The sequence below is a fragment of the Xenia sp. Carnegie-2017 genome, unplaced genomic scaffold, assembly GCF_021976095.1.
Source record: "Xenia sp. Carnegie-2017 unplaced genomic scaffold, XeniaSp_v1 HiC_scaffold_16, whole genome shotgun sequence".
NCBI classification, from domain to species: domain Eukaryota; kingdom Metazoa; phylum Cnidaria; class Anthozoa; order Malacalcyonacea; family Xeniidae; genus Xenia; species Xenia sp. Carnegie-2017.
In genome coordinates, this window is record NW_025813469.1 from 617,357 (window position 1) to 633,348 (window position 15,992).

Genomic DNA, 15,992 nt, shown 5'->3' on the forward strand with positions numbered 1-15,992 from the left:
TCAACGCGATTAAACTAATTATTTAAACACATTTTTTGATTACTACAATCACCTAACACCGACACATGAAAGATTTCACACATAGTTAAGAAAATCGAACACGATAAGTTTTTGGCTGTTAGCCTGATTTTATTCTCAATGCCAGGTGCTTTTTCCTATTGACTTTATCATGCGTATACAAGCACTAATACACCACAAGTAACACGAAATAACCTAAATTGACTTTTTTCATTGTAATCTAGACAAGTAAGTATTAGGTGACATAATTTATCCTCGTCAAAATCAAGTTAGGAGTGAAAGGTAATGTGGACGTCTTGAAATCATTGAAATTAAGTAGGAATAAGAAAACTAAAATAAAAAAAAAATTTAGAAGATACAGTGAAACAAGACAATCTATCTGCATGGAAAAGAACCGGCAAATTTTATCTTGTTTCAACTAGTCGCTGGCAAAATAGAATTAAATTTGAACGTAATCTTAGTAATCTATTTGATATCTTTCATTTCCTCAGCTTCAATCGACTAGAAAAGATGGAAAGCAAAATATTCATAGTTTTCTTCTTTCTCACACAATTACCAAAAAGTAAGTGTGACAAAAATCGTTGTTTATAGAAGTGAAATTTACCAGCAAATATCCAGAAACTTTTGTAATGCCATGTTTTCTTTTTTAACAGAAGGACTTCTGAAGGAAATCGACGAGATCCCAACACGCGTGGAAAAACACAACGAATCGGAAGATACGAAGAAATGGTCTCACTCATGGAGTCTTCCCTCCAAAAACAAATGGTCGTTGAACACAGAGGAGCTTTCTGGTGGTTTGAGTGGTAAAGAAGGGATAAGTGGTCATGGACGAGTATCTGGTGGGTTCAGTGGTAGCGAAAGAATGAGTGGTAATGGGGGACCTTCTGGTGGGTTCAGTGATAGCGAAAGAATGAATGGTAATGGTGGACTTTCTGGTGAGTTAAGTGGTAGCAAAGGGATAAGTGGTAATGGACGAGTATCTAGTGGGTTCAGTGGTGGCGAAAGAATGAGTGGTAATCGGAGACTTTCTGGTGGGTTCAGTGATAGCGAAAGAATGAGTGGTAATGGTGGACTTTCTGGTGAGTTAAGTGGTAGCAAAGGGATAAGTGGTAATGGACGAGTATCTAGTGGGTTCAGTGGTGGCGAAAGAATGAGTGGTAATCGGAGACTTTCTGGTGGGTTCAGTGATAGCGAAAGAATGAGTGGTAATGGTGGACTTTCTGGTGAGTTAAGTGGTAGCAAAGGGATAAGTGGTAATGGACGAGTATCTAGTGGGTTCAGTGGTGGCGAAAGAATGAGTGGTAATCGGAGACTTTCTGGTGGGTTCAGTGATAGCGAAAGAATGAGTGGTAATGGTGGACTTTCTGGTGAGTTAAGTGGTAGCAAAGGGATAAGTGGTAATGGACGAGTATCTAGTGGGTTCAGTGGTGGCGAAAGAATGAGTGGTAATCGGAGACTTTCTGGTGGGTTCAGTGATAGCGAAAGAATGAGTGACAATGGTGGGCTCTCTGGTGAGTTAAGTGGTAGCGAAGGGATAAGTGGTAATGGACGAGTATCTGGTGAGTTCAGTGGCATCGGGAAGTTATCAGAAAGCCGTGAAAGTGGACTTCTCAGTGGCAAAAAGTATTCTCTAAAATTTGAAATAGGTTGGTCTCGATGTCTTTATCCAGAACAGGGCGAAATATCTCCAGGCACCAAACTCGTTCTTCAATCAGAAGCTTGTGGCATGAAAAAATCTAAATTTACACTTTCAAAAGAAGGCAATTTAAAACATGTGAAAAGTGGATACTGCGTCCAACCAGAAGGAGGTGCATTGAATGATGAAACACCAATTATTCTTGGAGAAAAATGTGATAAAAAATGGGCAATGACCATAACATCTGGCAGATCACTTCAATTGACCAACAGTGGGAAATGTATACGTCCAATAAGTGGAAGCATTCATCCATTATCAATGGAAAAACTGGTGTTTAGTGATACTTGTGATGAGCCAGAAAACATGTTTGCCATTACAAGTAAGGATTAAATAACTAAATCATATACAAGTTCTTGACGTTTAAAGCTTAAGTTTTAGTTATAGAATAACTACATCATATACAAGTACTTGACGTTTAAAGCTTACGTTTTAGTTATAGATCATTAAAAAAAACTGTCGTTTTCACGCTATACTTTAAGTGATAAGAAGTGAGATATCAACAAAGCAATAAAAACACTTCGTAATTTTGCTTGATTGCACACAAACAATAGCATAGTTTATTTCAGTCTACGTTTTAAAAATAAATTTGTCTAACGTTTTGATCAAAAAAAGAATAAGTCAATAAATAACATTCACAGGAATGTGAAACTAATATTTAATTCTGAAAGAGCATAAAAAGCAACTTCGGCTATTATTCCAAATCGCAAGGTACATAGTCATACACTAATTAATCTATCTTTCTAGACATAGTCGTCGATGACTCGAGTGACGAAATAGATGAAGACACTGGTCCCACTGATCATGGAAAATCAGGAGAAATGTCATGGGGATGGAAAAGTAGAAGAAAAAACAACGGTGGAAGTTCAGGCTCGTCATGGTCTCCTACAGGAGCATTTGGGGATAATTTAGGAAACTCGGAAGGTGGTAAGTGGTCAAACTCATGGAAAGATCCCACAAGTCTTCACCAGAATGACGATTCCCAGAACTGGGACTCAGCTGAAGAAACAAGTTTTACTGGTTTAGCTGGAGGAATAAGTTCCACCGGTGCAACTGGTGAAGCAAATAATACTGGTTCAACTGGAAGAAATGGTTCAACTGGAGGAACTGGTTCAACTGGAAGAAATGGTTCAACTGGAGGAACTGGTTCAACTGGAGGAACTGGTTCATACCACAGAAGGAAACACGACAGTCACAGCCCACAGAAAATTATCAATGCAAAGAAAACCCACACCAAAGACAAAAAACATTAAGAAAACAAACCAAAAAGTTATGCATTAAGCAGAAAATGTAGTGTAAAATTTAAATTCTTATTAATTTAACACATTGCAGCCTATACGAATGAAATACATACGAATCTTTACTTGTTCTCATCCTTTTAATGTAGTATATGTATCTTTGTCTCAAAAAAAAAAAACCGGGACACACAGATTTGTGCATGCATATCAAACATGTTTGCTGCATAAATTAAACAATTTTTTTCACACATTCACTCTTTTAGGCATGATGTAACTTTTTCAACGCGATTAAACTAATTATTTAAACACATTTTTTGATTACTACAATCACCTAACACCGACACATGAAAGATTTCACACATAGTTAAGAAAATCGAACACGATAAGTTTTTGGCTGTTAGCCTGATTTTATTCTCAATGCCAGGTGCTTTTTCCTATTGACTTTATCATGCGTATACAAGCACTAATACACCACAAGTAACACGAAATAACCTAAATTGACTTTTTTCATTGTAATCTAGACAAGTAAGTATTAGGTGACATAATTTATCCTCGTCAAAATCAAGTTAGGAGTGAAAGGTAATGTGGACGTCTTGAAATCATTGAAATTAAGTAGGAATAAGAAAACTAAAATACAAAAAAAATTTAGAAGATACAGTGAAACAAGACAATCTATCTGCATGGAAAAGAACCGGCAAATGTTATCTTGTTTCAACTAGTCGCTGGCAAAATAGAATTAAATTTGAACGTAATCTTAGTAATCTATTTGATATCTTTCATTTCCTCAGCTTCAATCGACTAGAAAAGATGGAAAGCAAAATATTCATAGTTTTCTTCTTTCTCACACAATTACCAAAAAGTAAGTGTGACAAAAATCGTTGTTTATAGAAGCGAATTTTACCAGCAAATATCCAGAAACTTTTGTAATGCCATGTTTTCTTTTTTAACAGAAGGACTTCTGAAGGAAATCAACGAAATCCCAACATTCGTGGAAAAACACAACGAATCGGAAAATACGAAGAAATGGTCGCACACGTGGAGTGTTCCCTCCAAAAACAAATGGTCGTTGCACACAGAGGAGCTTTCTGGTGGCTTGAGTGGTAAAGAAGGGATAAGTGGTCATGGACGAGTATCTGGTGGGTTCAGTGGTAGCGAAAGATTGAGTGGTGATGGTGGACTTTCTGGTGGGTTCAGTGGTAGCGAAAGAATGAGTGGTAATGGGGACTTTCTGGTGGGTTCAGTGATAGCGAAAGAATGAGGGGTAATGGGGGACCTTCTGGTGGGTTCAGTGATAGCGAAAGAATGAGTGGTAATCGCAGACTTTCTGGTGGGTTCAGTGATAGCGAAAGAATGAGTGACAATGGTGGACTTTCTAGTGAGTTAAGTGGTAGCGAAGGGATAAGTGGTAATGGACGAGTATCTGGTGGGTTCAGTGGCATCGGGAAGTTATCAGAAAGCCGTGAAAGTGGACTTCTCAGTGGCAAAAAGTATTCTCTAAAATTTGAAATAGGTTGGTCTCGATGTCTTTATCCAGAACAGGGCGAAATATCTCCAGGCACCAAACTCGTTCTTCAATCAGAAGCTTGTGGCATGAAAAAATCTAAATTTACACTTTCAAAAGAAGGCAATTTAAAACATGTGAAAAGTGGATACTGCGTCCAACCAGAAGGAGGTGCATTGAATGATGAAACACCAATTATTCTTGGAGAAAAATGCGATAAAAAATGGGCAATGACCATAACATCTGGCAGATCACTTCAATTGACCAATAGTGGGAAATGTATACGTCCAATAAGTGGAAGCATTCATCCATTATCAATGGAAAAACTGGTGTTTAGTGATACTTGTGATGAGCCAGAAAACATGTTTGACATTACAAGTAAGGATTAAATAACTAAATCATATACAAGTTCTTGACGTTTAAAGCTTAAGTTTTAGTTATAGAATAACTACATCATATACAAGTACTTGACGTTTAAAGCTTACGTTTTAGTTATAGATCATTAAAAAAAACTGTCGTTTTCACGCTATACTTTAAGTGATAAGAAGTGAGATATCAACAAAGCAATAAAAACACTTCGTAATTTTGCTTGATTGCACACAAACAATAGCATAGTTTATTTCAGTCTACGTTTTAAAAATAAATTTGTCTAACGTTTTGATCAAAAAAAGAATAAGTCAATAAATAACATTCACAGGAATGTGAAACTAATATTTAATTCTGAAAGAGCATAAAAAGCAACTTCGGCTATTATTCCAAATCGCAAGGTACATAGTCATACACTAATTAATCTATCTTTCTAGACATAGTCGTCGATGACTCGAGTGACGAAATAGATGAAGACACTGGTCCCACTGATCATGGAAAATCAGGAGAAATGTCATGGGGATGGAAAAGTAGAAGAAAAAACAACGGTGGAAGTTCAGGCTCGTCATGGTCTCCTACAGGAGCATTTGGGGATAATTTAGGAAACTCGGAAGGTGGTAAGTGGTCAAACTCATGGAAAGATCCCACAAGTCTTCACCAGAATGACGATTCCCAGAACTGGGACTCAGCTGAAGAAACAAGTTTTACTGGTTTAGCTGGAGGAATAAGTTCCACTGGTGCAACTGGTGAAGCAAATAATACTGGTTCAACTGGAAGAAATGGTTCAACTGGAGGAACTGGTTCAACTGGAAGAAATGGTTCAACTGGAGGAACTGGTTCAACTGGAGGAACTGGTTCAACTGGAGGAACTGGTTCAACTGGAGGAACTGGTTCAACTGGATGGACTGGTTCAACTGGAGGAACTGGTTCAACTGGAGGAACTGGTCCAACTGGAGGAACTGGTTCAACTGGAGGAACTGGTTCAACTGGAGGGACTGGTTCAACTGGAGGAACTGGTTCAACTGGAGGAACTGGTTCAACTGGAGGAACTGGTTCAACTGGAGGAACTGGTTCAACTGGAGGAACTGGTTCAACTGGAGGGACTGGTTCAACTGGAGGAACTGGTTCAACTGGAGGAACTGGTTCAACTGGAGGGACTGGTTCAACTGGAGGAACTGGTTCAACTGGAGGAACTGGTTCAACTGGAGGGACTGGTTCAACTGGAGGAACTGGTTCAACTGGAGGAACTGGTTCAACTGGAGGAACTGGTTCAACTGGAGGGACTGGTTCAACTGGAGGAACTGGTTCAACTGGAGGAACTGGTTCAACTGGAGTAACTGGTTCAACTGGAGGAACAAGTCCTACTGGTTATGTAAGTAAAGAAAGTGAAAACGAAGGAAATTCTGGTTTGTTATGGAAGTGGTCTTCTCCTGGTACTTCTGGGGATAACTCAGGAAACTCAGAGGATGATAAGTGGTCATCCGCGTGGAAGACTCCCACGCGTTTTCATCAGAATAATGGCGTATACCACAGAAGGAAACACGACAGTCACAGCCCACAGAAAATTATCAATGCAAAGAAAACCCACACCAAAGACAAAAAACATTAAGAAAACAAACCAAAAAGTTATGCATTAAGCAGAAAATGTAGTGTAAAATTTAAATTCTTATTAATTTAACACATTGCAGCCTATACGAATGAAATACATACGAATCTTTACTTGTTCTCATCCTTTTAATGTAGTATATATATCTTTGTCTCAAAAAAAAAAAACCGGGACACACAGATTTGTGCATGCATATCAAACATGTTTGCTGCATAAATTAAACAATATTTTAATGAAACGCTATTGGTTACAATGCAATATTCACCAGACCATCATCTCCTAATTTTTTTGATCACAGATCAACATTAAGTTTTGTTCATCAAAAATAAACTAATTCAGCTAAATGGGTTAAACTCGTAGCCGGGCTACATAACAATAGTTCACCTGTAAATTTAAAAAACATCGTAAAGCTGTTTCATACCTTAAAGGTATTTCATTAATCTTTATGTGACTTCTCCCCAGTCTCTTCGTATGACACACCATATTCGTTGACTCGTTTGACGTCAACAGGATATAACCTTTTTAAAATAAAAGATACTTAGAAATGTTGGAAATAATCTTTATTCGAAGTATATATCACCAAAATTACCATCTTTGATATAAATATATGATAAAGACAACGTCATCTCTAAAACAAGCCAATCGATGAGCTGTTGGCATAGTGATGATGAAGACAAACACGTCATCAATAAAAGTATTAAAAGCTTTGTACATGAGAGCTCGCCATGGTAGATGCGCGACTGATTTAAGCTGAAAAAAACATTTAAGAGAGGTATAATCCATGATTTTATAATAAAATCAAATTATAAGTGGCTACTATGTTAAACGTCGTCATAATTACTGCTGGCATACGGACAACAAGAAATATTTTTAATTTTTAACAAACTGATGAAACATACGGGAGATTGGACTTTTTCAGCCAATTATAATTAACTTTGCATGTGATATTTGACTCGTACTTATTCCCCGTACATCAAATATTTAAATAAAAATTATTCATTGTATACACAGGGTCCCAGATAAAAATTTTGTATTTATACGCAATACCTTGTAATTGACAAACAGCTGAGGAAGCATAAATAAGAAACCAAATACATAAACACCTGAAAAATGAAAACCGCATCACGTGACACATACGTCATAAAAAAATATTGCAAAGATTACGTTTGAATGTATTGATCGTATTGTAAACATCAACACTTTCATTTGCAAGTCGAAGTGCAATCATAAATCACACGCAAAACACGAAATTTGCGCATAAGTTTAGTTCAGCGTAAGAAATAACGTGCATTTTAAAATGCGTTTGCAAATGGACGTCTTTTAACAGAAAAGCAACAGAAGGAGTGGTATGAAGCACTGACTTATATTATATCTGAACGTACAACGTACCGTTCACCAGTGATCTTATGAACCAGGAATACCAACTCTTGTGAGGTTGATATATCAACGAATAAAGGGCACCAATCACAACCAAAGGATATAGAGCATAAGATAAATACTTCATTGCCTTGAAGATAGATAAACATTAAGCATAAGAATAAGAGTATTTCTCGTTACAGGAATGAATAAAGATGGCGGACGGAATGACGTACTTACCTCAGAATCAAACTCCTCGGTTTCCTTTTCTTGCAATGACTTTTCACCAAACTTTACATAAATAAATAAATGAAATAACATTTCATTCATCGAGTCGCTGTGTTTTAAACGTTCATTCAACATGTTTGTACGTAAACCATTACAATAAAAATACAAAATAAAATAAACCTTTATCCTTGGTATTCGTCCACCATTCCATACAAACGTTATTTTTAAAGCTTTCGTCACTTTCCATATCTTACAACAAGAACATAACATTTAAACATACAAGCGGTGACATTTTGAATGATGATAAATAGCCATGAAACTTTATACCTCGATTAGTACGGCAATACCAGATGGTATTAGAATCAATAAACTTGTTTTTTCGTCCATAAGATACAAAAACACAACTGCACTGCTGACGCATCTCCAAAGTACTAAAAAACGAGAGTTCTTCTACATAAAGCTACTTAAGTCCATTATTCTTAAAACAATGACAAAAACTACCAGCTCTAGTTGAAAGGCCGACCATTGTAGTTCGTTTTTGCCAGTATAAGATATCATTTTTAAATGCAAGAAAATCAAACAAAAGCTGCAAAAAGGAATAAAAACTAGTCAATGTTTTGCACAATTTATAAAAAATCCATAGCACACACTTACATGAAAAACTGAAATGGCAAAAGTGAGAGCAAGTAAATAAAGATTTGTATCAGTAAATATCCCTTTTACTTCATCTAAATCTTTATCAGAAAATCCTAAAAAAATTGAAAAATATTTTGAGAGATTCACTTGATTTTTTTTTTTAAAACAAAAAGGAAAACCTCGAGAATCATACATGAAATAAGAAACCAAAGAACTTGCCTAAATTTTTCATTGAATCCATTGATGCTGCTACAAGCTTCCATACTCGTAATCTCCCTATTCCTATAGGCGAATATTTTATTTCTAATTCCATTTTTAAAGATGTTGTATTCATGGACTAAGAAAGGAAAAAAAATGACAATTAATAACCAAAGTATTTCATTTATATTTTAACAGAGCAAAGCTTACACACTTTCAAATTTCTTTCCAACATTTCCAATTCATCAATATAGAGAATTGGGGAATACTGACCTTCTTGTGAAACTCTAAATACAAAATATTGTTAATATATAAAAATAATATGGTGAATAAATAATCCAGAAATATATCATTGGTACTTAAGCAGAGGATGTATTTCACCAGGAATAGCTGATCGATGAAAGGAGATAGGATCGGTTAGGATATGGAAAGTCAATCGAGGACGCCAATGGGTAGTAGGTCTTTCTGAAAAGTTTTCTGTGTTTTCCTGATGAGAAAGAATGTTTAAAAACTGTTGGATACACTAGATAAACCTGTAAGCAAAGGAAAAATTTAACATCACCTTGTTGTTGTGTTTTGACATTAGATTAAATGTTTTACTTTGTTCAACCATGAACTTTGTAAGAGGAGCTACAGAATACGATAAGATATCACTCCAAGGTTCCAAATGACGATGATGTAAAATAATATGCACAAACATGCTGCCATTATTACTGGTTACAACAGGGATGTTCACATTTAAGGTTCTACAACAAAATATGGATTATTTAGCATGAAATGTGAGATTTATAATATGATTCTTTACAAAACAAAAAAATGCTTCTTACAATGAGAGATATTCTTGAATTTTAAATTTATCTGCTTTCCAAAGCGGCTTCAAGCCTGAATTTGATGATCTTTCATTTGTTGAAGTGAATATAGAAACCTGTAGGAAAATATATAGTCTTAACCTTAAAGTTGGTGAAATCAAATGTAAAATGAATAAATACATCAGAAAATTAGTTCAGTTGATTGGGAACGCAACATAAAAACAAGAGTATGTAGAAAGAAGATTTCAGTCCATACCGTTAGTTTTTCATTCAATAAATCTTTGTAAAATGGCACAATGCACTTCGCTTTTTTTCCAATACATTTTGGTGGCTTAAAAATCAACCAAATTAAATACACCGAATGCAGTATGTATGCTGCAAATATTGCCAATATGACAGTTGTAAAATTCACGTATTTCATTTCAGATATTTGTACTCGTGCACATTTTGAAAATTTTATTCTTTCTTTTGTTTATTTCTTTCTTCTTTGCTTTAGAAATTATTACTGACACCCGCTGGCTGGGCAAAGCATAATATCGCGGGAGCAGAATAAGAATAAATTTGAAGAAGAGATGGTTCTGATTTGATTGGGGAATTTTACGATTGATGATTGGTCAATGGTTTATCCGACTTTAAAAACTGGCGAAATGTTTTCTAAAAGATCTCTAGTGCATACAGGAAAGGTTGCAATTGTCACAGCTTCAACGGACGGGTATTTATTACGAAAGTTTGCGACACGACCTGCGTATTTTGCTTTCTTCTTCCGTTTAATTTCATTTCTCTTTGTAAACAAGTTCCACTAACCCACAATAAATTTTTCAATGTGTAGGATTGGTTTAGCTATCGCCCGTCGCCTTGGTGAAGACGGTGCGCAAGTGGTCATTAGTAGCCGTCAGCAAAACAACGTTGACTCGGCTTGTAAAAAACTTCGAGATGAAGGAATTGACGTATTTGGTACTGTCTGTCATGTCAGCAAACCAGAAGATCGCAAAAACCTTGTTAAAAAAGTATTTCGTAATTTTATAAATTAACCAATGCAATGGTTATATTCTGCATTAACAATATGACTTTTTTCCAGACCATGGAGAGGTTTGGACGCATAGATGTTTTTGTATCCAATGCAGCTGTCAATCCATTTATTGGCCGTACGTTGGACGTAAGTTTTCATTAATCATTTAATGCTTTCGTGTTATTCAATAAGTGAAGTTTGAATAATTTCTTTTACAGATTTCAGAGGAAGCATTTGACAAAGTAACATGAAATCTTTTTCACTTATACTATGACTGATTTTAAATATTTTAACTTGTGCTGTTTTGTTTGTGAAGATTTTTGAGACAAATGTGAAATCATCATTTCTACTTGTGAAAGAAATTGTACCATACATGCAGTCACAAAAGTATGTTTACTTCATTGTTACAATACACATCATTAATCATTTCATGTAAAAATTACAATAATGTTCTTAGAAGCAAGGGATCAATTGTTTTTGTATCATCAATTGCTGGTTTTACACCCATCAATGTAAGTTGATGATTTTACACCTTTATATGCAAGTTATTTTTACACCTTTAAAAGTAAGTTGATGGTTTTACACCTTTATATGCAAGTTATTTTTACACCTTTAAAAGTAAGTTGATGGTTTTACACCTTTATACGCAAGTTATTTTTACACCTTTAAATGTAAGTTGATGGTTTTACACCTTGATATGTAAGTTATTTTTACACCCATCAATGTAAGTTGATGGTTTTACACCTTTATATGTAAGTTATTTTTACACTTTTAAATGTAAGTTGATGGTTTTACACCTTGATATGTAAGTTATTTTTACACCCATCAATGTAAGTTGATGGTTTTACACATTGATATGTAAGTTATTTTTACACTTTTAAATGTAAGTTGATGGTTTTACACCTTTATATGTAAGTTATTTTTACACTTTTAAATGTAAGTTGATGGTTTTACACCTTGATATGTAAGTTATTTTTACACCCATCAATGTAAGTTGATGGTTTTACACATTGATATGTAAGTTATTTTTACACTTTTAAATGTAAGTTGATGGTTTTACACCTTTATATGCAAGTTATTTTTACACCTTTCAATGTAAGTTGATGGTTTTACACATTGATATGTAAGTCATTTTTACACCTTTAAATGTAAGTTGATGGTTTTACACCTTGATATGTAAGTTATTTTTACACTTTTAAATGTAAGTTGATGGTTTTACACATTGATATGTAAGTCATTTTTACACCTTTAAATGTAAGTTGATGGTTTTACACATTGATATGTAAGTTATTTTTACACCTTTAAATGTAAGTTGATGGTTTTACACCTTGATATGTAAGTTATTTTTACACCTTTCAATGTAAGTTGATGGTTTTCCACATTGATATGTAAGTCATTTTTACACCTTTCAATGTAAGTTGATGGTTTTACACCTTGATATGTAAATTGGTTTACATCTTTGTGTAATTTGCTGCATACTGCTTTTTATATGAAATCTTTGCAATTAATTTTTACTTCACTTTTAGGATTTGGGAGCATATTCCGTAAGCAAAACTGCACTCATAGCACTCACCAATGTTTTAGCAAAAGAACTTGGGCCTGATGGCATTCGTGTGAACTGTATTGCACCAGGAGTAATTAAAACAAAATTTAGTCAAAAAGTAAGAGAATAAATTCAACCGGAGTAAATAATCTTTCATTTATCTATTACACTCAGATATTTTATAATTTCGCAGTTTTGGGATAATGACGATCTTTCAAAAGAAATGAAGAAACACATTCCTTTAAAAAGGTGAGTTTTATAAAAGTTTACAATTTATATTATTGCATTTATCACAAATATGTATCCGCACTTCTAGATTTGGCACTCCAGAGGAATGTGCTGGTTTGGTTTCATTTCTTTCATCAAGTGATGCATCATATATCACAGGAGAATCCATAACTATAAGTGGTGGGGTTTTTTGCCGACTTTAAATGACCGTTTCTTTTGAAAACTCAACAGCAAGTTTACAATTTTTTATATCACTTAAATCATCCAACCATTACTCTCTTTCTTCCTCGCAACCGAACTTCATCCAGTTTTGTTATGATTTCTTGTGCTTTTTCATTGCTGTCAGCAGCCTTTGAGTAGCTTTTTAAAACATTCTGAAAGAAATACTCCGTATTTGGATGGCTACTAAGTAAAGCTCTTTCGAGAACATAAAGATCAACACCTTTATCTTCCACTAATGATGAAATATAACTAAGACCAAAATCAATCAAAACAAGATCAGTTCCATCCTTCAAAAGAAGGTTCGATGTTGTTAAATCACCATGAATGACATCAATTGAATGCATTTGCCCTAATAACGTTCCTAGTTTCTCTGCCAACACGCTTAACTGTGATTCTTGGCTGTTAGCTAACATGTCATTGATAACATCCTTAACCAAAATGCCATTTTCAATATTTTCCATGTAAATTTTGTGCGAAATATAATCAACGAAATAAACGATGGGTGTTAAAATGCCAGCTTTTCTGCATCGAGCTATTGAACGGACCTCTTGAGAAGTACGACGACGTGTAAGCTTTTCATCCAATATCGGGTGTCTATATGCTTTCTTAAACCTTTCCTTCACTATTACTGGCTTTGAAACCAGTGTAGAAGAGAAGACTTTAGCTTCTGCTCCTTGTTGAGAAAACACATGTGTGTTCTCCATCTTGGCAGGAAAATGGAAATGTTGTGTTTCCATAAGTATTCAGTAAACTTTTTTCACATTATAAGCAATAACAATTTTATTCTTTTCAGTTTAATTTTTTAATTTTTGTGTATTTTGTTATGCGATTATAATCAATTTTTTATTGAAAAATGAAAAAAGTCAATTTTAATCAGAAAATTTCGTGTCATTTTACTCGTTTCATGTGAAGTTTGTCAACCGTTTCGACAAATTCCTTTCAAAATTTTTTTATGTGGAAGCACCATTATAAATTTTATTACCAATATTGGTAGGAAAGTGGTTTACGAAGGAAAGAAAATACAAATTTTGGTATGGTATTAAAGATTCTTTACGGTTTTACAAAAGATATGCTGTTATTGGTACATTTATATGTCGTTTATTATCGTCAAGATATGACTTTCGGTTTAAAACTTGATTCATCATACATTCTTGCATGATATATTGCAGTTTCACCATAAACTATACGAACTTTATTGACATGAATTTTTTACCTCTTATATTTTAGAATAAGAAGCAATGGCTTTAATGCAACAAATAACCCAATATTCTAAAGCAATGATTCCGTTTTTGCGACCAATGTGGCCTTATGGCATTTCTTTTTCCATGACAGGATACCTTGTTTGGAAGCTTCCAATAACAGGTAAGAAACATCTCCATGGTCGTGTTTTCATTACTAAAACAATGTTGAATCGTCGGCATTATAATCCTAATTGATAATTTCATCATAAGATTGCTGACAGCCATCGCTTTACTACATAACATTCTAACCTTGAATATTTTCCTTCTTTAGAGGAGACAAAGGCCAATTCAAGTATGTTTTTAAAAAGTTAAAATCTAACTAGTATGGTAAAGGACTTCTACTGATGGTGCTCACTATATATTTTTAGAGTATTATAATCCTGGTCAACATGAGCACTGAATCAAATTCATTGTAAAGATTTGATGTTTTTGTGCAATTCAAGTTCAAGAAAAGAAAAACATTGTTACAGGACTCAAATGAATATAATTTTATTGCTAACTATTTCTTTTGCATTTGGAATCAAAATATAATCTACAACAAAACCTAATTAGAATGTAGTTGTTGTTTTTGAATAATCCCGAAGCAGTCTTTATTCTTTGTGTTGTGTTAAACCCAGAGTTCAATGTTTAAACCTTCCTATAAAACCATGATAATTTTGTGGAAACTTGAAACTACACAGGAAATTGTCTAGCTTACATTACCCGTTGAGATTACCCATCAACAAAAATTTAATACTCTCAATTTTGTTGATCTAAGGGAATGTGGTCACGTCAGGAATATTCTTCCGTTTTGTCATTTTGATTTTTTTCTCAAACTGAATTTATTAAGACAATGAAAACAATTATAACAAATAAAAATATGAATAAATAGTTACTGTTTTAATATGCACATGAAAAACATGTGACTTGGGCGAGATTTGAACGAGATTTGGCGAGATTTGATTATATTATTACTATTATTTTATTTACTTTGGACGAGATTTGATTATATGTATTCTCTGATGATGGCTTTGGAATAAATAGTTACTGTGTTGCCCTGAAAAAGTTTTGTGATTTTGAGTGGTCACCGTTGGAAAGGAGTTTCAAAATTTTACTGAAATAAACGATCCAGACTTGTAAGATAATATTGTTACTGCGTTGAAATCATGAAAACTTCCTATTTTTTTTTCACGTGGAGAAAACTACTAAATGATGAGTATAGTCTTAGTTCTTGCAAGACTTGTCTTGTAACGTGATTTGTGTAGAGATCTGATGAAGAATTTTTGTTTCATTTCCATTGATTTATGAAAGAGGAAAAGAAATCTGATACAAAAATACAAATCGAAAAACAACTTATCCTTCTCGAGACTTGATGAACAGAGTTGTAAAACTAATATGAATTAATATCAGTTTACTTAACAATCGATTAAAAATGAAATTAATATTGCTGAGACTGCTTTGGTCTTTTTACAAAATGTGTGCATTTTAATTGTACGATTTGCAAATGCTAAATTACAGTGAAACAAACATCACACGAAATGCTCACTCTCAATGAATCCCACAGTTTTTGTTTGAAATAGTCAAAGAATGATTGACTTTTGCGTTCTAACCTTGACCTCTCTCCCAAGTTCGTTTTTTTTTTGCGACATGATGATAAATTACTCGAACGACAAAATGGCATGTGAAAATATACTCTTGGCAAAGAATTCATAAAACTTTGACAATCATTGCAAAAGCGCCGTTCCTTCGGGGGGAATTCTTGTGGAATCTTCTATTTATCGAGACAATATGTTTACGGAAAATGGTAAACTAATTAAGTTAATATTGTCAATCAAAGTGAAGCTTGCCCTGCGGTTCACTTTGAGGAAAGCCGTGTGGTATTAGACCGTCTTCGTAAATCTGTTTTGCAAAAATCAACACAGTTTTTGACGAAGTTCTGGGTTTGATCATGTCCAAAAGCAAGATTTTTCTTATTATAACTATCTCTGTACAGCCCATGATTTTAAAGACCAAATCATAGATCTATACGTATATGACGCGAATTATTTTTAAACGGCGTTATTTTTTTCAACATGCAGACTACAACATTGAAATACAGCAATGATTTTGATTTAAAAAAAT

General features: G+C 34.2%; 5 protein-coding genes and 1 long non-coding RNA gene across 7 annotated transcripts; 4 read left to right on the forward strand and 2 right to left on the reverse strand.

The window, feature by feature from the left end:
- Positions 1 to 107: 107 nt before the first annotated feature.
- On the forward strand, positions 108 to 3,074 carry LOC124436448 (uncharacterized transmembrane protein DDB_G0289901-like). 2 transcript variants are annotated; one of them, XM_046986380.1, is made up of 5 exons: positions 108 to 300; positions 510 to 580; positions 672 to 2,033; positions 2,459 to 2,785; positions 2,822 to 3,074. In XM_046986380.1, the coding sequence occupies exons 2-5, from the start codon at positions 529 to 531 to the stop codon at positions 2,962 to 2,964; spliced, it is 1,884 nt and encodes a 627-aa protein (XP_046842336.1). In that variant the 5' UTR covers positions 108 to 300; positions 510 to 528; the 3' UTR covers positions 2,965 to 3,074. The 2 variants fall into 2 exon arrangements, with proteins under 2 accessions (XP_046842336.1, XP_046842335.1); XM_046986379.1 differs by having other exon boundaries at positions 109 to 300; positions 2,459 to 3,074.
- A 240-nt stretch (positions 3,075 to 3,314) lies between these two features.
- Positions 3,315 to 6,535, forward strand: LOC124436449 (uncharacterized transmembrane protein DDB_G0289901-like). The gene is made up of 4 exons (XM_046986381.1): positions 3,315 to 3,528; positions 3,738 to 3,808; positions 3,900 to 4,828; positions 5,254 to 6,535. The coding sequence occupies exons 3-4, from the start codon at positions 4,204 to 4,206 to the stop codon at positions 6,423 to 6,425; spliced, it is 1,797 nt and encodes a 598-aa protein (XP_046842337.1). The 5' UTR covers positions 3,315 to 3,528; positions 3,738 to 3,808; positions 3,900 to 4,203; the 3' UTR covers positions 6,426 to 6,535.
- Positions 6,536 to 6,635: 100 nt separating this feature from the next.
- LOC124436450 (cleft lip and palate transmembrane protein 1-like protein) lies at positions 6,636 to 10,130 on the reverse strand. The gene is made up of 15 exons (XM_046986382.1): positions 9,906 to 10,130; positions 9,668 to 9,765; positions 9,403 to 9,586; positions 9,200 to 9,327; positions 9,055 to 9,127; positions 8,862 to 8,979; positions 8,661 to 8,755; positions 8,508 to 8,592; positions 8,334 to 8,437; positions 8,187 to 8,255; positions 8,019 to 8,069; positions 7,812 to 7,929; positions 7,470 to 7,525; positions 7,012 to 7,172; positions 6,636 to 6,940 (listed from the first exon to the last, which is right to left on the reverse strand). The coding sequence occupies exons 1-15, from the start codon at positions 10,068 to 10,070 to the stop codon at positions 6,859 to 6,861; spliced, it is 1,587 nt and encodes a 528-aa protein (XP_046842338.1). The 5' UTR covers positions 10,071 to 10,130; the 3' UTR covers positions 6,636 to 6,858.
- A 68-nt stretch (positions 10,131 to 10,198) lies between these two features.
- Positions 10,199 to 13,162, forward strand: LOC124436881 (dehydrogenase/reductase SDR family member 4-like). Its single transcript, XM_046986859.1, has 9 exons — positions 10,199 to 10,361; positions 10,479 to 10,656; positions 10,728 to 10,805; positions 10,877 to 10,900; positions 10,975 to 11,045; positions 11,116 to 11,170; positions 12,185 to 12,319; positions 12,395 to 12,450; positions 12,518 to 13,162. The coding sequence occupies exons 1-9, from the start codon at positions 10,267 to 10,269 to the stop codon at positions 12,630 to 12,632; spliced, it is 807 nt and encodes a 268-aa protein (XP_046842815.1). The 5' UTR covers positions 10,199 to 10,266; the 3' UTR covers positions 12,633 to 13,162.
- On the reverse strand, positions 12,321 to 13,362 carry LOC124436882 (EKC/KEOPS complex subunit TP53RK-like). The gene has a single exon (XM_046986860.1). The coding sequence runs from the start codon at positions 13,353 to 13,355 to the stop codon at positions 12,690 to 12,692; it is 666 nt and encodes a 221-aa protein (XP_046842816.1). The 5' UTR covers positions 13,356 to 13,362; the 3' UTR covers positions 12,321 to 12,689.
- Positions 13,363 to 13,603: 241 nt separating this feature from the next.
- Positions 13,604 to 14,440, forward strand: LOC124436883. Its single transcript, XR_006945523.1, has 4 exons — positions 13,604 to 13,682; positions 13,879 to 14,013; positions 14,164 to 14,184; positions 14,261 to 14,440. It is a non-coding gene; the product is annotated as an uncharacterized LOC124436883 (long non-coding RNA).
- The last annotated feature ends 1,552 nt before the right edge of the window (positions 14,441 to 15,992 follow it).